At 44.6% G+C, this 20,375-nt stretch overlaps 1 protein-coding gene across 1 annotated transcript; it reads left to right on the top strand.

The window, feature by feature from the left end:
• The first annotated feature begins 9,728 nt into the window (after positions 1-9,728).
• Positions 9,729-17,147, top strand: LOC124001348 (protein adenylyltransferase SelO-1, mitochondrial-like). Its single transcript, XM_046308116.1, has 9 exons — positions 9,729-10,404; positions 10,578-10,781; positions 10,890-11,067; positions 11,534-11,664; positions 11,862-12,139; positions 14,112-14,280; positions 14,552-14,737; positions 16,296-16,452; positions 16,595-17,147. The coding sequence occupies exons 1-9, from the start codon at positions 9,803-9,805 to the stop codon at positions 16,829-16,831; spliced, it is 2,142 nt and encodes a 713-aa protein (XP_046164072.1). The 5' UTR covers positions 9,729-9,802; the 3' UTR covers positions 16,832-17,147.
• The last annotated feature ends 3,228 nt before the right edge of the window (positions 17,148-20,375 follow it).

Raw genomic sequence — 20,375 nt, 5'->3', positions numbered from 1 at the left:
AACTTATTAATTCAGCCACTCACTTAGATTCACTAGCAGTAGCGCCTCTTCAACCTCAGGAGGCTGAAGAAATTTGGCTTGTCACCAAAAGCACTCAAACTTCTACAGATGCACAATCGAGAGCATCCTGTCGGGCTGTATTACCGCCTAGTACGGCAACTGCTCCGCCCACAACCGTAAGGCTCTCCAGAGGGTAGTGAGGTCTGCACAACGCATCACCGGGGGCAAACTACCTGCCCTCCAGGACACCTACACCACCCGATGTCACAGGAAGGCCATAAAGATCATCAAGGACAGCAACCACCCGAGCCACTGCCTGTTCACCCCGCTATCATCCAGAAGGCGAGGTCAGTACAGGTGCATTAAAGCTGGGACTGAGAGACTGAAAAACAGCTTCTATCTCAAGGCCATCAGACTGTTAAACAGTCACCACTAACATTGAGTGGCTGCTGCCAACACACTAACTCAACTCCAGCCACTTTAATAATGGGAATTGATGGGAAATGATGTAAAATATATCACTAGCCACTTTAAACAATGCTACCTAATATAATGTTTACATACCCTACATTATTCATCTCATATGTATATGTATATACTGTACTCTATATCATCTACTGCATCTTTATGTAATACATGTATCACTAGCCACTTTAACTATGCCACTTTGTTTACATACTCATCTCATATGTATATACTGTTCTCAATACCATCTACTGTATCTTGCCTATGCCGCTCTGTACCATCACTCATATATCTTATGTACATATTCTTTATCCCATTACACTTGTGTCTATAAGGTAGTAGTTTTGGAATTGTTAGCTAGATTACTTGTTGGTTATTACTGCATTGTCGGAACTAGAAGCACAAGCATTTCGCTACACTCGCACTAACATCTGCTAACTGTAATGTAGTTCGTCTGCTGTTTGAAGAGAGTCAGACCGAAATGCAGCGTGTAGGTTACTCATGACTTTTAATGAAGAAAATGCGGTACATGAAATAACTGAAAATACAAAACAACAAACGAGTGAAACTAAATTACAGCCTATCTGGTGACTAACACAAAGACAGGTACAATCACCCACGAAATAGAACGCGCACTCAGGCTACCTAAATACGGTTCCCAATCCGAGACAACTAGAATCAGCTGACTCCAATTAGGAATCGCCTCAGGCAGCCAAGCCTAACAAGACACACCCCTACTAATACACACTCCCAATTAATACAAACCCCAATACGAAATACAACATATAAACCCATGTCACACCCTGGCCTACCCAAACATATAACAAAAACACAAGATACAATGACCAAGGCGTGACAGAACCCCCCCCCTAAGGTGCGGACTCCGGGACGCACCTCAAGAGCATAGGGAGGGTCCGGGTGGGCGTCTGTCCATGGTGGCGGTTATGGCTCGGGACGTGGACCCCACTCCATAAATGTCCTAGTTCCTCCCCTTCGCGTCCTAGGATAATCCACCTTCTCCGCCGACCATGGCCTAATAGTCCTCACCCTGATCCCCACATAACTGAGGGGCAGCTCGGGACCGAGGGGCAGCTCGGGACAGAGGGGCAGCTCGGGACAGAGGGGCAGCTCGGGACAGAGGGGCAGCTCGGGACAGAGGGGCAGCTCGGGACAGCGGGGCAGCTCGGGACAGCGGGGCAGCTCGGGACAGAGGGGCAGCTCGGGACAGAGGGGCAGCCCGGGACAGAGGGGCAGCCCGGGACAGAGGGGCAGCCCGGGACAGAGGGGCAGCCCGGGACAGAGGGGCAGCCCGGGACAGAGGGGCAGCCCGGGACAGAGGGGAAGCCCGGTACTGAGAGGGAGCCCTGTACTGAGAGGGAGCCCAGTACTGAAAGGAAGCTCAGTACTGAGAGGAAGCTCAGTACTGAGAGGAAGCTCAGGCAGGTAGTAGGCTCCGGTAAATCCTGGCTGGCTGGTGGACCTGGATGATTCAGGTTGTCTGGCCGATCTAGAAGATCTTGGCAGACTGGCACTTCTGGCGGATCCTGGCAGACTGGCACTTCTGGCGGATCCTGGCAGACTGGTGACGCTGGGCTGACTGGCGGCGCTGGGCAGACAGGAGACTCCAGCAGCGCAGGAGAGGAGAAAGGCTCTGGCTGAGCTGAACAGGCGGGAGACTCCAACAGCGCAGGAGAGGAGAAAAGCTCTGGCTGCGCTGAACAGGCGAGGCGCACTGGACACGCTGGGCCGACTGGTAGCACTGGTGGCGCTGGACAGACAGGAGACTCCGGCAGCGCAGGAGAGGAGAAAGGCTCTGGCTGCGCTGAACAGGCTGGAGACTCCGATAGCACAGGAGAGGAGAAAAGCTCTGGCTGCGCTGAACAGGCGAGGCGCACTGGACACGCTGGGCCGACTGGTAGCACTGGTGGCGCTGGACAGACAGGAGACTCCGGCAGCGCAGGAGAGGAGAAAGGCTCTGGCTGCGCTGAACAGGCTGGAGACTCCGATAGCACAGGAGGGGAGAAAAGCACTGGCTGTGCTGAACAGGCGAGGCGCACTGGACGCGCTGGGCCGACTGGGAGCACTGGCGGCGCTGGGCAGACAGGAGACTCCGGCAGCGCAGGAGAGGAGAAAGGCTCTGGCTGCGCTAAACAGGCTGGAAACTCCGATAGCACAGGAGGGGAGAAAAGCACTGGCTGTGCTGGACAGGCGAGGCGCACTGGAGGCCTTGTGCGTGGTGCTGGAACTGGTGGTACTGGCGCGAGGACACGCACAGGAAGCCTGGTGCGGGGAGCTGCTACCGGAGGACTGGTGTGTGGAGGTGGCTCTGGATAGACTAGACCGTGAAGACGTACTGGAGATCTTGAGAGCAGTGTAGGCACAGGACGTGCAAGGCTAGGGATGTGCACAGGAGGCCTGGTGCGTGAGGCTGGCACCAACTTCACCAGCTGACTAACACGCACCTCAGGTTGAGTATAGAGCGCTAACTCAGGTGCTATTAAATCCCCGACACGATCCGTCGGACGAATATTATATCTATAGCACCAAGCTAGCAACTCCCTCATTACTCTCCACTCCACTTTCCCCATTAACTCCTTCACAGTCTCTGCTTCGCTCACCTCTAACACTGGCTCTGGTTCAGGTCTCCTCCTTGGCTCCTCACGATGAACAAGGAGAGTTGGCTCAGGTTTATCTCCTGACTCAGCCATACTCTCCCTAAGCCCCCCCAATATTTTTTTTGGGGTGACTTTCCGGTTTCCAACCGCGTAGCCGTGCTACCTCCTCATACTTGTGCCTCTCCGCTTTAGCTGCTTCTATTTCCTCCTTGGGAAGGCGATATTCTCCCGGCTGCGCCCAGGGTCCTTTTCCATCTAATATCATCTCCCAAGACCAGAAGTCCTCATATTGCTGATCCTCACAATTAACAGGGAGAGTAGGCTCAGGTCTGACTCCTGACTCTGCCACTCTCTGTCTGCGCTTTCCCCCGTTACCTACGGTTTTCGCTCTGTAAAGCCATGCTTTCCTTTTCGATTCCCTACGTGTATAGCCCTCTTCGCATTGCTGTCGGCCGCCCACCTGTCGATTTCTTCCCACGTCGTATAATCCCTGCTTCTGCCGTCCATAACGTCCTCCCTTAGATCCTGCCAGTTCACACGCTGCTCGGTCTGTGAATGGAGGTGGGTGATTCTGTAATGTAGTTCGTCTGCTGTTTGAAGAGAGTCAGACCGAAATGCAGCGTGTAGGTTACTCATGACTTTTAATGAAGAAAATGCGGTACATGAAATAACTGAAAATACAAAACAACAAATGAGTGAAACTAAATTACAGCCTATCTGGTGACTAACACAAAGACAGGTACAATCACCCACGAAATACAACGCGCACTCAGGCTACCTAAATACGGTTCCCAATCCGAGACAACTAGAATCAGCTGACTCCAATTAGGAATCGCCTCAGGCAGCCAAGCCTAACAAGACACACCCCTACTAATACACACTCCCAATTAATACAAACCCCAATACGAAATACAACATATAAACCCATGTCACACCCTGGCCTACCCAAACATATAACAAAAACACAAGATACAATGACCAAGGCGTGACACTAACCATGTGTATGTGACAAATAAAATTTGATTTGATAAAACGCATAACAAATATCTTATTATTTCTGCTCGGCACCAGACTAATTTTCTGCTTCAGTTGCACTTCTCTAATCACATGAGAATTTACAAAAGAGCATTCTATCAGCAGACCATGCTCTGACTGATATGTAGCTACTTTCAGGTACTTTTACAGCCTACTTTTCTTGGAAAAATGCAAAGCAAAACATTAGGAAATGTAGCTGGCTACATTCTTTCTATGGTAAACATTAGAAATATGATGGCAATGCATCGTTTTTCCAAAACATACCTTTTTCATTGTTAGCTTATTTACTTGTGTGGCTGCCAAAAAGCTTTGCACATAAGCTGTTTTCTGATGAATATGTTACATTAATGTATTTTCTGTGAAGGTTAACCTATAGTTGCACATCGATGATCACTGTATTTAAGCAAAAAAACAAACACTTGACTTTCAATATAAAACTCGATCCCCCACAGCTGGACTCACCTGCTCCTCCCACTTTCTCCCGTTGTGCTGTTTACAAACAAACATTGTTACTGGCTCAACTTGTCTCGTCCTTGGAAATGAGCGGACCAAGGCGCAGCGTGAGTATAGTTCCATATTTAAGTGAAACTAACAAAATAAAATAAAACAACTTACAAAGACCGTGAGGACGTAGAGCCCAAAAACAATAACAAACAATCAATATCCCACAAACACAGGTGGGAAAAATGCTACCTAAATATGATCCCCAATTAGAGGCAACGATTACCAGCTGCCTCTAAATGGGAACCAAACTAAAACACCAACATAGACATTTTAAACTAGAACACCCCCTCGTCATGCCCTGATCTACTACACCATAGAGAAACAAGGGCTCTCTATGGTCAGGTCGTGACACAACTATTCTGGGGTACTACGATATGCTTCATAATGTAAAATAATGTGACAGGTGAAATGAAGAACGTGGACTGCTTTATCTCCTATCTTATTGCACAATTTGGCCGAAGGTATTTACTTAAAAAGTATCTACAAATATTAAAATATATTTGAGTCGGACCGCAGAGTGAAGGAAAAGCAGCCAACAAGTGCTCAGCATGTGTGGTAGACTCCTTCAAGACTGTTGGAAAAAGCATTTCAGGTGAAGCTGGTTGAGAGAATGCCAAGAGTGTGCAAAAGGGTGGCTATTTGAAGAATCACACTTTTTTGGTTATTACATGATTCCATGTGTGTTATTTCATAGTATTGATGTCTTTACTATTATTCTACAATGTAGAAAATAGTAAAAATAAAGAAAAACCCTTGAATGAGAAGGTGTTCTAAAGCTTTTGACCGGTAGTGTTTGTCTGTATATATATATATATATATATATATATATATATATTCGGAACGTATTCAGATCCGTTCACTTTTTCCACATGTTATAATGTTACAGTCTTATTCTTAAATTGATTAAAATTGTTTTCCCCCCTCATCAATCTACACACACTACCATGATGAAAAAGCAAAAACAGTTTTTTAGAAATGTATAAAAAAATGTAATAATGAAATATGACATTTACATAAGTATTCAGACCATTTACTCAGTACTTTGTTGAAACACCTTTGGCAGTGATTACAGCCTTGAGTCTTCTTGGGTATGACGATACAAGCTTGGCACACCTGTATTTGGGATGGCAGGTAGCCTAGTGATTAGAGTGTTGGGCCAGTAACCGAAAGGTTGCTGGATTGAATCTCCGACCTGACAAGGTAAAAATATGTTGTTCTGCCCCTGAGCAAGATAGTTAACCCACTGTTCTCCGTTAGGCCTTCATTGTAAATAAGAATTTGTTCTTAACTGACTTGCCTAGTTAAATAAAAATTATTTTTAAAAATTGGGTAGTTCTCCCATTCTTCTCTGCAGATCCTTTCAAGCTATGTCAGGTTGGATGGGGAGCGTTGCTGCACAGCTATTTTCAGGTCTCTTCAGAGATGTTTGATCGGTTTCAAGTCTGGGCTCTGGCTGGGCCACTCAAGGACATTCAGTTGTCCCAAAGCCACTCCTGCATTGTCTCGGCTGTGTGCTTAGGGTCGTTGTCCTGTTGGAAGGTGAACCTTCGCCCAAGTCTGAAGTCCTGAGCACTCTGGAGCAGGATTTCATCAAGGATCTCTCTGTACTTTGCTTCATTCATTATTCCCTTCGATCCTGACTAGTCTCCCAGTCCCTGCCACCGAAAAACATCCCCACGGCATGATGCTGCCACCACGATGCTTCACCGTAGGGATTTTATTAGCCAGGTGATTAGCGTTGCCTGACTTCCTCCAGGCGTGACACTTGGCATTCAGGCCAAAGAGTTCAATCTTGGTTTCATCAGACCATAGAATCTTGTTTCTCATGGTCTGAGAGTCCTTTAGGTGCCTTTTGGCAAACCATAAGCGGGCTGTCATGTGCCTTTTACCGTGGAGTGGCTTCCATCTGGCCACTCTACCAAACAGTTCTGATTGGTGGAGTGCTGCAGAGATGGTTGTCCTTCTGGAAGGTTCTCCCTTCTCCACAGAGGAACTCTGGAGCTCTGTGAGAGACCATCTGGTTCTTGGTCACTTCCCTGATCAAGGCCCTTCTCCTCCGATTGCTCAGTTTGGCTGGGCGACCAGCTCTAGGAAGTGTCTTGGTGGTTCGAAATGTATTCGATTTAAGAATAATGGAAGCCACTGTGTTCTTGGGAACCTTCAATGCTGCAGAAAGGATTTGGTACCCTTCCCCAGATCTGTACCTCGACCCAAACCTGTCTCGGAGCTCTACGGACAATTCCTTCAACCTCATGGCCTGGTTTTTGCTCTGACATGCACTGTCAACTGTGGGACCTTATATAGACAGGTGTGTGCCTTTCCAAATAATGTCCAATAAATTTACCACAGGTGGACTCCAATCATGTTGTTGAAACATCTCAAGGATGATCAATGGAAACAGTATGCTCCTGAGCTCAATTTTGTCTCATAGCAAAGGGTCTGAGTACTTATGTAAATAAGGCATTTCTGTTTTTCAGGTTTAATAAATTTGCAAACATTTCTAAAAACCTGTTTTTGCATTGTCATTATGGGGTATTGTGTGTAGATTGCTGAGTTTTTAAAATTTATTTGATCAATTTTAGAACTAGACTAACATAACAAAATGTTGAAAAAGTGAAGGGATCTGAATACTTTCCGAAGTTATGTAAGTATGCTACATGACCGAAAGTATGTGGACAGCTGCTTGTCAAACATCGCATTCCAAGTCATGGGTATGAATATGGAGTTGGTCCCCCGTTTGCTGCTATAACAACCTCTACTCTTCTGGGAAGGCTTTCCACTAGATGTTGGAACATGTCTGCTGGGACTTGCTTCCATTCAGCCACAAGAGCATTAGTGAGGTCGGGCACTGATGTTGGGCGATTAGGCCTGGCTCGCAGCATTCCAATTCATCCCAAATGTGTTCAATGTGGTTGAGGTCAGGACTCTGTGCAGGACAGTCAAGTTCTTCCACACCGTTATCTACAAACCATTTCTGTATCGACCTCGCTTTGTGCATTGGGGCATTGTCATGCTGAAACAGGGAAAGGTTCTTTCCCAAACTGTTGCCACAAAGTTGGAAGCACAGAATAGTTTAGAATGTCATTGTATGCTGTAGCGTTAAGATTCCCTTCAATGGGGCATATCCACTAACCATGAACTACTGCCCCAAACTATTATTCCTCCTCCACCAGCACTATGCATTGGGGAAACAGTATGCATTTGGGCAGGGAAAACCCAGATTCTTCCTTCGGACTGCCAGATGGTGAAGCGTGTGTCATCATTCCAGAGAAGATGTTTCCACTGCTCCAGAGTCCAATGGCAGGGAGCTTTACACCACTCCAGCCGACGCTTGACATTGTCCATGGTGATCCTAGGCTTGTGTGCAGCTGCTCGTCCATGGAAACCCATTTCATGAAGCTCCCGACAACAGTTATTATGCTGACGTTGCTTCCAGAGGCAGTTTGGAACTCGTAGTGAGTGTTGCAACCGACCGAGGACAGGCGATCTTTTCACGCTACATGCTTCAGTGGTCCCGTTCTGTGAGCTTGTGTGGCCTACCACTTAGTGGCTGTGCCATTGTTGCTCCACTTCACAATAACAGCACTTACAGTTGAACGAGGCAGCTCTAGCAGGGCAGAAATTTAACAAACTGACATGTTGAAAAGGTGATATCCTATAACGGTGCCATGCCAAAAGTTATTGAGCTCCTCAGTAAGGCAATTCTACTGCCAATGTTTGTCTATGGAGATTGCATGGCGGTGTGCTCATTTTTTTTACGGGTGTGGCTGAAATAGCAGAATCAACTCATTTGAAGGGGTGTCCACATACCTTTGTATATACAGTATAGTGTATGTAACTGACTACACTTTAGTTTCCCACTGTTGTGGTAAAGTTCTCTCCCCAGCCAAGAGACGAGATTTTAGTAACTAGTTTTAGTGGTGCTATGCCTACACAGACAGTCAAGTGCTTTACTGTGTAAAGGGCTCATAGTACGTTTGAGGACAGTAAACCCAGGGAATAGGCTATTTCAGTTGTTATAGTGACTACATCTCTCTTCTGGGCACACAATTTACTGTTCCTCAAGGCATAAACTGATCTGTTCTGGTTGGTGTTACACACAACCAGCCATACTGGTGGATACAGACAGAACAACCTAATGCTTAGACATGTGTTATAAATACCTGTACTGTTGAAGGCAATGCCCAGCTCAAATTTGTACTGGTATTTTAAGTGAACTGTCATGATTACATTTTTTCAAAGAACTGCATGTCAGCAGGTTAGCTGTGTGTAATGTATTGGTTGGACTTGGAAGGGTAAAATACCATAACAACAACACGTGTTACATACTTAATTTAAAAGATCTAATGTTTGATATTTTTTTCATGGCGGAGATGCTGAAGCAAGCAATGCATTTTAAATGTTTTTTAATTTTTTTTATATTTGATTGTACTGAGGCACCTTCAACATCTTAAACATAACTGCAGCTTCCGGAGTGATAGGTCACATTGGACATGATGAGAAAATATGCAATTTGTACAACAAGCCATCAATGAACTCTCTCTCTGTACAGGAACATCTGACATCCAGATTAAATTACTCTAATCTAAAACGTGCATGATTCTATAACCGTAATCCCTAAGAATTATTGGGTTAATTTAGGGTTCTGTTGGACTGGATTGAGAGCTGTGGTTGTTCATCTCTATATGTCCCCCATTGTTCTGTGTCTTCCTGTCTCTGTCTGAATGTCTCTGTTCGTACATACTGCATGTCTGGGTGTGCTGTATACATATTGGGTAAGACTCTCAGACAACAGGTTGTGGATTCTGTGTGTGTGTGTGAATAACGTTTTTTCTCAGATGGTCTGTATGCCCACCCTCACTGTAGTAATTTCACTGTAAACAAGCCAAATATTGAAGCCTGAATTATGCATTGAACTATAAAAACTTTAAAATAAAATATATGTTTTATTTAAATATTTTATTTATTTATATTTGTACTTATTCTTTCATTTTATCTAACATCTCTCATTAATTTAGACATTTAAGGATTCCTTGGCTGCCATCAGGCTGCCATGGCCAATGCACAAGTCTTAGTTCCGTCTCCTATTGTTTCCGGTAGGACCAATAATAGAGTAGCAAACCATTTCTGACAAACATCCGTAGTGCAGACCTGTGTCATATCGTCATATCTTGGAGGTGTGAATGAGGTCTCTGCTGAGTTTAAACAGACCTACCGGCTTTAGTTGGATGACTTCTTTAAAACTTCGTCTGGCACGATCAAATTTTCTTCGCTCTGGTATTGTCGTCGTGGTTAGATACTTCTCCGCTGTTGTTATGGACGACATGGGTCTGGCGGTCAGTCGTTCACCGCTCGAGCGCCTCGAATTTGACAATGTCGCACTCAAGAAACTTCCACTGGATACATCAGAAGAACCTGGTCCGCGAAGGGTGACAGGAGCCTGTTTCTCTCGAGTAAAACCACAACCAGTGCTCAAGCCCAGATTTGTGGCCGTCTCGAATGATGCTTTAGCTTTGCTTGGGCTGAACGCCATGGAGGTTCTGAACGACCCACTGGGTCCAGAGTACCTGAGCGGCTCCAAAGTAATGCCAGGGTCCGAGCCTGCAGCGCACTGCTACTGCGGTCACCAGTTCGGGTCATTCGCCGGACAGTTGGGGGACGGGGCGGCCTGCTATCTGGGTGAACTAAAAGCTCCAGCAGACCAGTGCTCCGAGCTGCTGCGAGAGAACCCCAGTGGCCGGTGGGAGATTCAGGTCAAAGGAGCTGGACTGACGCCCTACTCCAGGTTGGACAGTATTGCATAAGCATGACTAGACAGTTCTAAAAATTATTTAGATAATGAATCTGTTTCCTCAGTCAAATTCCTCAGTTTAAATACAGTTGACTATCATTGTAGCCCAAGAAAATGTGCTAATGTTGTTGAATACATTTCTATCATACGTTCTCTTCCATTCCCAGACAAGCAGATGGGCGTAAGGTGCTGCGATCCAGCATCAGGGAGTTTCTGTGCAGCGAAGCAGTGTTTGCTCTGGGCGTGCCCACCACGAGGGCGGGGTCGCTGGTGACCTCTGACAGCAAGGTGGTACGGGATGTGTATTACAGTGGGAACCCCCGCAAAGAGAGGTGCTCTGTGGTCCTCCGCATCGCACCCACCTTCATCAGGTGCATAGCCTATCACATGTTCTCAGTCTTACAGTTATGGCAAATTACTTTAATTAAGGAACAATGCTAAAACGTGTCACTCTGATCATTGTGTTTGCGTGTGTGCAGGTTTGGGTCCTTTGAGATCTTCAAGGCGACTGATGAGAACACAGGCCGCCAGGGCCCCAGCTACGGCCATGATGCGATCAGAGGTCAGATGATGGATTATGTCATAGAGACCTTCTACCCAGAGATCCAGCAGAACCACACTGACAGAGTGGAGAGGAATGTGGCATTTTTCAGAGAGGTATAGTATAAACACCACTAGATTCAGTGAAGCATCCATGATTCATTATGTTAAAGGGTACAGTAATGCTCTTAGGCTTTATGAACTTTAAGGATATCCTTCATGAAAGTAAAACTAATTTGACTCAAAGCAGACTGTAGGCCTACATTTGAGCGCTCTCTATCCTTGACCTTTTTGTCATGGATCCAAGAACACTGCTATCCTCTTATCCTGTTAATCTGCTGTCGCTAGGACGTTGAAGAAATACAGTGAGTGTGACACTGTTTTAGCACACACTGTGCTATTAATGAATTTTCTCATGAAAAATATTATTTGACCACCACAGTATATAATCCCTAAATATGTATTGCCTAACCCAGCACCTAAGCAAGAGATACATTTAAAGTTTAAACTACTAGACCCAAGTAATCTCCTCTTCCTTCTGTTCTGACACTGTTGCGTGTATGTGTTTGTTCCTGACTGGTAGGTGATGTTACGTACAGCTCGGCTGGTGGCCCAGTGGCAGTGTGTGGGTTTCTGCCATGGAGTCCTCAACACAGACAACATGAGCATTCTGGGACTCACAATAGACTATGGCCCCTATGGCTTCATGGACAGGTACATCATACAGTACTCAGCAGCAGTCCATCTCTTCCACAGCAGTAGCCTTGATTAGCATGGATGGCTGACCTGCTTTATTTTATTTTGATTATGGCCATCTTCAAACTTCAACTTCACTTTTAATGTACTTGTTACTGAATCCAAACAAGGGTCTGGCTTAACACTGCCTAATTTCCCCTCTATCTTGTCTGCAGGTTTGATCCTGACTTCATCTGCAATGCCTCAGACAACTCAGGCCGCTACTCCTATCAGGCCCAACCGGCTATCTGCCGCTGGAACCTGGCTCGCCTGGCCGAAGCCCTGGACCCAGAGCTGCCCCCAGGCCGGGCAGAGGCTGTTCTGGACGAGTACCTGCCCCTCTACAACACCTTCTACCTGGGTAACATGAGGAAGAAGCTGGGCCTGCTGAGGAGGGAAGAACCGGAGGATGAGATTCTCATCACTGAGCTGCTGCAGACCATGCATAACACAGGTAGGGGGAGAGGGACATGCTCACCGGACAGTTTATTAGGTACATCCATCTACACTGAACAAAAATACATCGCCTGTTTTTTGAGCTGAAATAAAAGGCCCTAGAAGTGTTCCATATGCACAAAAAGCTTATTTCTCTCCAACTTTGTGCACAAATCTGTTTATGTCCCTGTTGGTGAGCATTTCTCCTTTGTCAGGATAATCCATCCACCTGACAGGTGTGGCATAGGTAGAAGCTGATTAAGCAGTATGATCATTACATGGGTGCTCCTTGTGCTGGGGACAATAAAAGTCCACTCTAAATTGTGCAGTTTTGTCATACAGCACAATGCCACAGATATCTCATGTTTTGAGGGAGCATGCAATTGGCATGCTGACTGCAGGAATGTTCACCAGAGCTGTTGCCAGATAATTTTAATGTTAATTTCTCTATCATAAGCCACCTCCAACATTGTTTAAGAAAATTTGTCAGTACGTCCAACCGGCTTCATATCGCAGACCACGTTTAACCATGCCAGACCAGGACCTCCACATCCGGCTTCTTAACCTGCGGAATCGTCTGAGACAAGTCACTGGACAGCTGATGAAACTGTGGGATTGGACAACCAAAGTTTCTGACAATTCATACAGAAATTCTATCTCAGGGAAGCTCATCTGCGTGCTCGTTGTCCTCACAAGGAAAAATGCTCACCTTCGATGGCCACTGGCACGCTGGAGAAGTGTGCTCTTCACGGACTTAATTTCGGTTTCAACTGTCCTGGGCAGATGGCAGACAGCGTCATGTGTCAATTTTGTGAACAGTGTCTCGTGGTGGTGGGGTTATGGTATGGGCAGGCATAAGCTACTGACAACGAACACAATTGCATTTTATCAATGGAAATTTGACTGCACATAATTACCGTGACGAGATCCTGAGGACCATTGTTGTGCCGTTCATCCGCCGCCATCACCTCACGTTTAAGCATGATAATGCACGTCCCCATGTCACAAAGATCTGTACACAATTCCTGGAAGCCGGAAATGTCCCAGTTCTTCCATGGCCTGGATACTCACCAGACATGTCACCCTTTGAGAATGTGTGGGATGCTCTGGATCTACTTGTACGGCAGCGTGTTCCGGTTCCCGCCAATATCCAGCAACTTCCCACAGCCATTGAGGAGGAGTGGAACAATATTCCACAGGCCACGATCAACTCTATGCGAAGGAGATGTCACGCTGCATGAGGCTAATGGTGATCACACCAGATACTGACTGGTTTTCTGATCCACACCCCTACTTTTTTTTAAGGTATCTGTGCCCAACAGATTAATATCTTTATTCCCAGTCATGTGAAATCCACAGATGAGGGCCTAATGAATGTATTTAAATTCACTGATGTACAGTAACTCAGTAAAATCTTAGAAATTGTTACATGTTGTGTTTTATTTTTGTTCAGTGTAGTACAGGGTCAGACCCTCCTTTGCCTCCAGAACAGTTTTTTGTTTGTTTGTAACAGTTTTTTGTTTGTTCTCGTTAAACCCTAGACACTTGTGTGTGAAAAGCCCAGGACGGTGGCCATTTCTGAAATACTGGGTCTGGCGCGCTTGGCACTGACGATCGTACCACGCTCAAGTTACTTAGGTCACTCGTTTTGCCCATTCTAACGCTCAATCGAACTGTAACAGAATGCCTGTCTGCCTGTTTTATATAACAAGCCATGGCCACATGACTCACTGTCTGTAGGAGCGATCCGTTTTAATGAACGGGGTGGTGTATCTAATAAACTGGCTGGTGAGTGTACATAAGAAAGCTATGGGGAATGAGGAAGGACAAACAACTGAGGGGTGTGCCGCAGAACACTCAGCACTGATGCATAGAAAGGTGATTCACGGTCACATTATTCACACAAAAGACATGTTGCCAGTAGAAGACAGCTATGACACTGACTAAGCATGACTGATTTAATATCTGATCCTTCTCTTCCTGGACACTAGGAGCAGACTTCACCAACACATTCCGCTGTCTGAGCCAGATCCCCTGCCCCACTGAGGGAGATGGGGAAGCAGAGGAAGGAGTCATCAAAATGGCCAAAGACCACCTCCTGGAGCAGTGTGCCTCTCTGGAGGAGCTCAAGGCTGCCAACAAGCCCAGCATGGACCCACGGTGAGATAATATATTGACATGAGCAATGAGAACACAGGTAATGGTTTGTTGGAAGCTTCTTGGTCTTGGGTCATTGAAGCTGTAGTAGAGCATTGGAATTTGGTCAATAATACAGTAGTGGACATAGTTCATTAGATGGACATGATCCTCTGACCCAAGTTTGTCTATTCTAGTCCATCTCTTTCACCTTCCTCTGCCTTCTATTAGTTATTTTTTTTGCGATCACATTTTTGACATTTTGCATTGACACCACCCTCCCTTCACCCTTCAGTGAGTTGGCCATGCTGATGCAGTTGGCCCAGAGCAACCCGTCCCTGTTCCAGATGATATCAGACCGGAGGACGGTGGCCATGCAGCTGGAGAAGCTGGGCAGGCTGAAGGAGCTGCTTGAGGCTGATGAGGTAGAGGTCAAGGCCAAGCACAGGGAGGACTGGGCCACCTGGATCACCTCATATAGGCAAGTGCTTGTATTTTTAAAGCATCTCAGAAAAAGTCCTAGGAATCCTGTTAACCTATTTTAAGACAACAAAAACTCCCAGCTCAGGGTAGGTTTTAGGATCTTGCTAAGACACTGGTCAGACAAACTCTGAGCCAGGAATAAAAATAAACTCACAAAAGTTTCTCAGCTAGTAATCACAACAGTTTTAGGTACCGCAAAGGAAAGATTGTGATGACAGTCATTGACATTGTTTATTTCCAATCATTTGTAACAATCGCAATGAGGCATGCCAGCTGTGAACGTTATAGCACGCTTCAGACAACCACTGTGAATGTGACTGTACATCAAATGTTGCCATGGTAAAATGTTTGATATAATTTTTGCTTGACACGATCACTTTGCCTACTCTTAATTGTTGCCGATGTGATTGTACTGAATCATACAGTATGATGGTTTTTAAAAGTGGAATTTTGATAGTATTACTGCTATATCAACACACGTGTCACTCCCGTTCAACTTTAAATCGCTTTGGCACAGTAGGCATCACGTTACTTGACAATAATGTTGCAGAAAATGTTTGAAAGGTTTATAATTTTCACCGAACACAATCAGTTAAAATAGGGCCTTGATGCTTTCAATTGCACAAGTTATAGGCATTTAGGAATATATTTTTAACAATGTGATATTGTTCTCCAAAGGGGTAACTTTAAATAACATAATATAGGTTGATTTAAATAATGTATTAGTCTAGTATTTAGGTATATGTGGATTAGGCCTCATGTCAAATCATTCTCAAAATATAATGTTGCATGTAGGCCTAGCTTGTTTATAGGTTGAGCATATCGAATTATCAAAACATTATTTTAACAACTCCGAAGCAATTGCCTGTCTATGGTGCAGGAACCACTGACTCGCTGCCTTTTTCTATCAAAACACCTGCTGGTAACTCCCTTAACAGGTTAGGATGCCTCATGAGGTCTCCTTAATATCTGTCGACTAGGTGGGACTCTTATGACTAAAGAGGCTTCATGCATAGCTTTTATTTTTACCCATAAGATTAGGGGTAAAATACATTTTCTCAATAGTTACAACTAATTCTCTACTCTGAGACACTTTGTGGATACAGCCCCAGGTCTTCCTGTCTTAATCATTATGATCCAAAAGGCAAAACTGATCCTAGATCAGCACTCCTATTCCATGCAGTGAATACAGGCCCTGACTTGAACTTGTCTTTTTCTCCAACTCAGTGTTTGACACTATATGAAGGTAACTCTACCATCAGATATATTGCTTTAGAAATGTAGCATTGGGAGATGGAGCGGATGAGAAGGGAAGGGAATAAAAGCTTAGAAAAAAGCAGGTTGGTCAAATGTTTGCAGTAGAGGTGGTGTTAGTCTTAGTTATTTGACCATGCCAGCCCATCCTCTCTGAACAGTGGGGGGGTTTCATTAGGCACCAAACGGAAGAAAACTGGCATAGGGAGGGACGAACTGCATGCTTGTTTTTGTTCTCCGTTGCAAAGCATTTTAGTCAGGTGTGCCCTAATGAATGTAATTGTGTGTTGTGACTGGTGCAGGGAGCGTCTGGCTAGGGAGGTCGAGGCCCAGAGTGACCTCCAGGCACTGCAGGAGGAGAGAGTGAAGGTGATGGATGGCACCAACCCACGATACGTCCTCAGGAACTACATTGCCCAGAATGCAATAGAGGCAGCCGAGAACGGAGACTTCAGTGAGGTCAGTCTCCGATCAAGCAATGATGTCACCAGAACAGTAGGATTCTCCAAAGGAAGGAAAAAACATGCTGTCTTTGCCTTTACTTGCTTCTCTGGATTTCCCTCTCATGGTTTGATCTTTCTCTGATCTCTCTGTGTCATAGGTCCAGCGGGTGTTGAAGGTTCTGGAAAAGCCTTTCTCTACCCAGCTGGGTCTGGAGCAGCCGAGCTGGCTGGGCCGGAGGGGGGCAGAGGGGCAGAGGAATGAGGGTGGAGAGGAGGAGGAGGAGGAGGAGGAGGCACAGCAGGGGGCAGAAGCAGCATCATCCCGAATGCGTGTTCCCTATGACAGCAAGCCCCCGGTTTGGGCCAATGAAATCTGTGTTACCTGATCTTCGTAGTCCCTTCCCTGACAGTGAACCCACCTAAAGTTAGAAGCGAGTCATTCAGTTTTTTCTTCACCTCTGTTTACCTTTACCTCTCCACTCTCTCGCTTTACTTGGGTGGGTAATGTCAAGGAAAGTACATTTATGAGTTAAGATGCTACTACGTCAATCAGGCAGTCTGTAGAGGAGAGGATGTGTTAAGAGTTTTAGGACATTTCAGAGTACAACCCCAGAAATTTGAAATCATACCTTTGATCCAAGTGATAATTACATTTATGGAAATATCACATCTTTAGTAGATCTATACTCTTAATACAAATCCCGCTCTGTAGATCTGCGTAGCCTATTGACTGTCTGGTTATGAATGACGGCCCAGATGTCCAGTCCCACAGTGACCCGTCTGAGTCTGAGAGACTAGGAGTATCACCTCAATATATCAAATATCATGTGTCTGTATGTGTGTGAAAAGGAATGATTGTAGATGAAGATTTACATATCCTCTGAATCGTACTGAATGGTTCACATATGTGTATGTGACTGACTGAGCCGCAAATGACTTAGCGCACAAGTATAACATAATTGGCAACTTTTTAAATTTTATTTTTTTATTTCACCTTTATTTAACCAGGTAGGCTAGTTGAGAACAAGTTCTCATTTGCAACTGCGACCTGGCCACGATAAAGCATAGCAGTGTGAACAGACAACACAGAGTTACACATGGAGTAAACAATTAACAAGTCAATAACACAGTAGAAAAAGGGGGAGTCTATATACATTGTGTGCAAAAGGCATGAGGAGGTAGGCGAATAATTACAATTTAGCAGATTAGCACTGGAGTGATGCATGATCAGATGGTCATGTACAGGTAGAGATATTGGTGTGCAAAAACAAGCTGGATTCTACACTACCGGTCAAATGTTTTAGAACACCTACTCATTCTCTTTTGCATATTAAATCATAAAATATATGTATATTTCCCATGGTTTTCTTGGTTGACAATAGCAGTTTTGAAGCTTCCAGGAAAATGTAGGCAATAGATAGAATGTTATCATGACCTACAACAATGCTGTGGTGTTCTATTTGTGCAATGAAGCACTAAGTGGTCAGTATTATGGCTGCTGTGACATATATACACTACCGGTAAAAAGTTTTAAGAGTTTTTCTTTGTTTTGACTTTTCTACATGTAGAATAATAGTGAAGACATCAAAACTGAAATAACACATATGGAATCTTGTAGTTTACAAATAATTGTTGAAGAAATAAAAATATACTTTATTTGAGATTCTTCAAATAGCCACCCTTTGCCTTGATGACAGCTTTGCACACTCTTGGCATCTTCTAAATCAGCTTCATCTGGAATGCTTATCCAACAGTCTTGAAGCAGTTCTCATATGCTGAGCACTTGTTGGCTGCATTTCCTTCACTCTGCAGTCTGACTCATCCCAAACATATCAATTTGGTTGAGGTCGGGGGATTGTGGAGGCCAGGTCATCTGACACAGCACTCCATCACTCTCCTTCTTGGTTAAATAGTCCTTACACAGCATGGAGGTGTGTTGGGTCATTGTCCTGTTGAAAAACAAATGATAGTCCCACTAAGCCCAAACGATGGGATGGCGTATCGCTGTGGTAGGCATGCTGGTTAAGTGTGCCTTGAATTCTAAATAAATCACAGACCGTGTCACCAGCAAATCACCTCCACACCATAACACCTCCCAGCTTTAGGGTGGGAAATGCATATATGGAGATCATCTGTTCATTCACACCACATCTCACAAAGACACAGAGGTTGGAACCAAAAATCTCCAATTTGGACTCCAGACCAAAGAACAAATTTGCACCAGTCTAATGTCCATTGTTTGTGTTTCTTGGCCCAAGCAAGTCTTTTCTTATTGTTTTCCTTTTAGTAGTAGTTTCTTTGCAGCAATTTGACAATGAAGGTCTGATTCACACAGTCTCTGAACAGTTGATGTTGAGATGTTTCTTTTACTTGAACTCTGTGAAGCATTTATTTGGGCTGCAATTTCTGAGACTGGTAACTCTAATGAACTTATCCTCTGCAGCAGAGGTAACTCTGGGTCTTCAATTCCTGTGGTGGTCCTCATGAGAGCCAGTTTCATCATAGAGCTTGATGGTTTTTGCGACTTCACTTGAAGAAACTTTCAAAGTTCTTGACATTTTCTGTGTTGACTGACCTTCATTTCTTAAAGTAATGATGGATTGTCGTTCCTCTTTGCTTATTTGAGCTGTTCTTGGGCTATGTTCTGTATACTCCCCTTGTCACAACAACTGATTGGCTCAAACGCATTAAGAAGGAAAGAAATTCCACTTAACTTTTAACAAGGCACACCTGTTAATTTAAATGCATTCCAGGTGACTACCTCATGAAGCTGGTTGAGAGAATGCCAAGAGTGTGCAAAGCTGTCATCAAGGCAAAGGGTGGCTTTTTGAAGAATCTCAAATATAAAATATATTTTGAGTTGTTTACCACTTTTTGGTTACTACATGTGTTATTTCATAGTTTTGATGTCTTCTATTATTCTACAAAGTAGAAAATAGTCAAAATAAAGAAAAACCCTTGAATGAGAAGGTGTTCTAAAACATTTTACCGGTAGTGTATATATGTCATAGCAGCCATAATACTGACCACTTAGTGCTTCATTGCACAAATAGAACACCACAGCATTGTTGTAGGTCATGATAACATTCTATCTACAGTGCCTTGCGAAAGTATTCGGCCCCCTTGAACTTTGCGACCTTTTGACACATTTCAGGCTTCAAACATAAAGATATAAAACTGTATTTTTTGTGAAGAATTAACAACAAGTGGGACACAATCATGAAGTGGAACTACATTTATTGGATATTTCAAACTTTTTTAACAAGTCAAAAACTGAAAAATTGGGCGTGCAAAATTATTCAGCCCCTTTACTTTCAGTGCAGCAAACTCTTCCAGAAGTTCAGTGAGGATCTCTGAATGATCCAATGTTGACCTAAATGACTAATGATGATAAATAAAATCCACCTGTGTGTAATCAAGTCTCCGTATAAATGCACCTGCACTGTGATAGTCTCATAGGTCCGTTAAAAGCGCAGCGAGCGTCATGAAGAACAAGGAACACACCAGGCAGGTCCGAGATACTGTTGTGAAGAAGTTTAAAGCCGGATTTCGATACAAAAAGATTTCCCGAGCTTTAAACATCCCAAGGAGCACTGTGCAAGCGATAATATTGAAATGGAAGGAGTATCAGACTAGTGCAAATCTACCAAGACCTGGCCGTCCCTCTAAACTTTCAGCTCATACAAGGAGAAGACTGATCAGAGATGCAGCCAAGAGGCCCATGATCACTCTGGATGAACTGCAGAGATCTACAGCTGAGGTGGGACATTCTGTCCATAGGACAACAATCAGTCGTATATTGCACAAATCTGGCCTTTATGGAAGAGTGGCAAAAAGAAAGCCATTTCTTAAAGATATCCATAAAAAGTGTCGTTTAAAGTTTGCCACAAGCCACCTGGGAGACACACCAAACATGTGGAAGAAGGTGCTCTGGTCAGA

The sequence above is a fragment of the Oncorhynchus gorbuscha genome, linkage group LG01, assembly GCF_021184085.1.
Source record: "Oncorhynchus gorbuscha isolate QuinsamMale2020 ecotype Even-year linkage group LG01, OgorEven_v1.0, whole genome shotgun sequence".
NCBI classification, from domain to species: domain Eukaryota; kingdom Metazoa; phylum Chordata; class Actinopteri; order Salmoniformes; family Salmonidae; genus Oncorhynchus; species Oncorhynchus gorbuscha.
The sequence above is the reverse complement of the archived record's forward strand: the minus strand, read 5'-3'. Positions and strand labels throughout refer to the sequence as shown.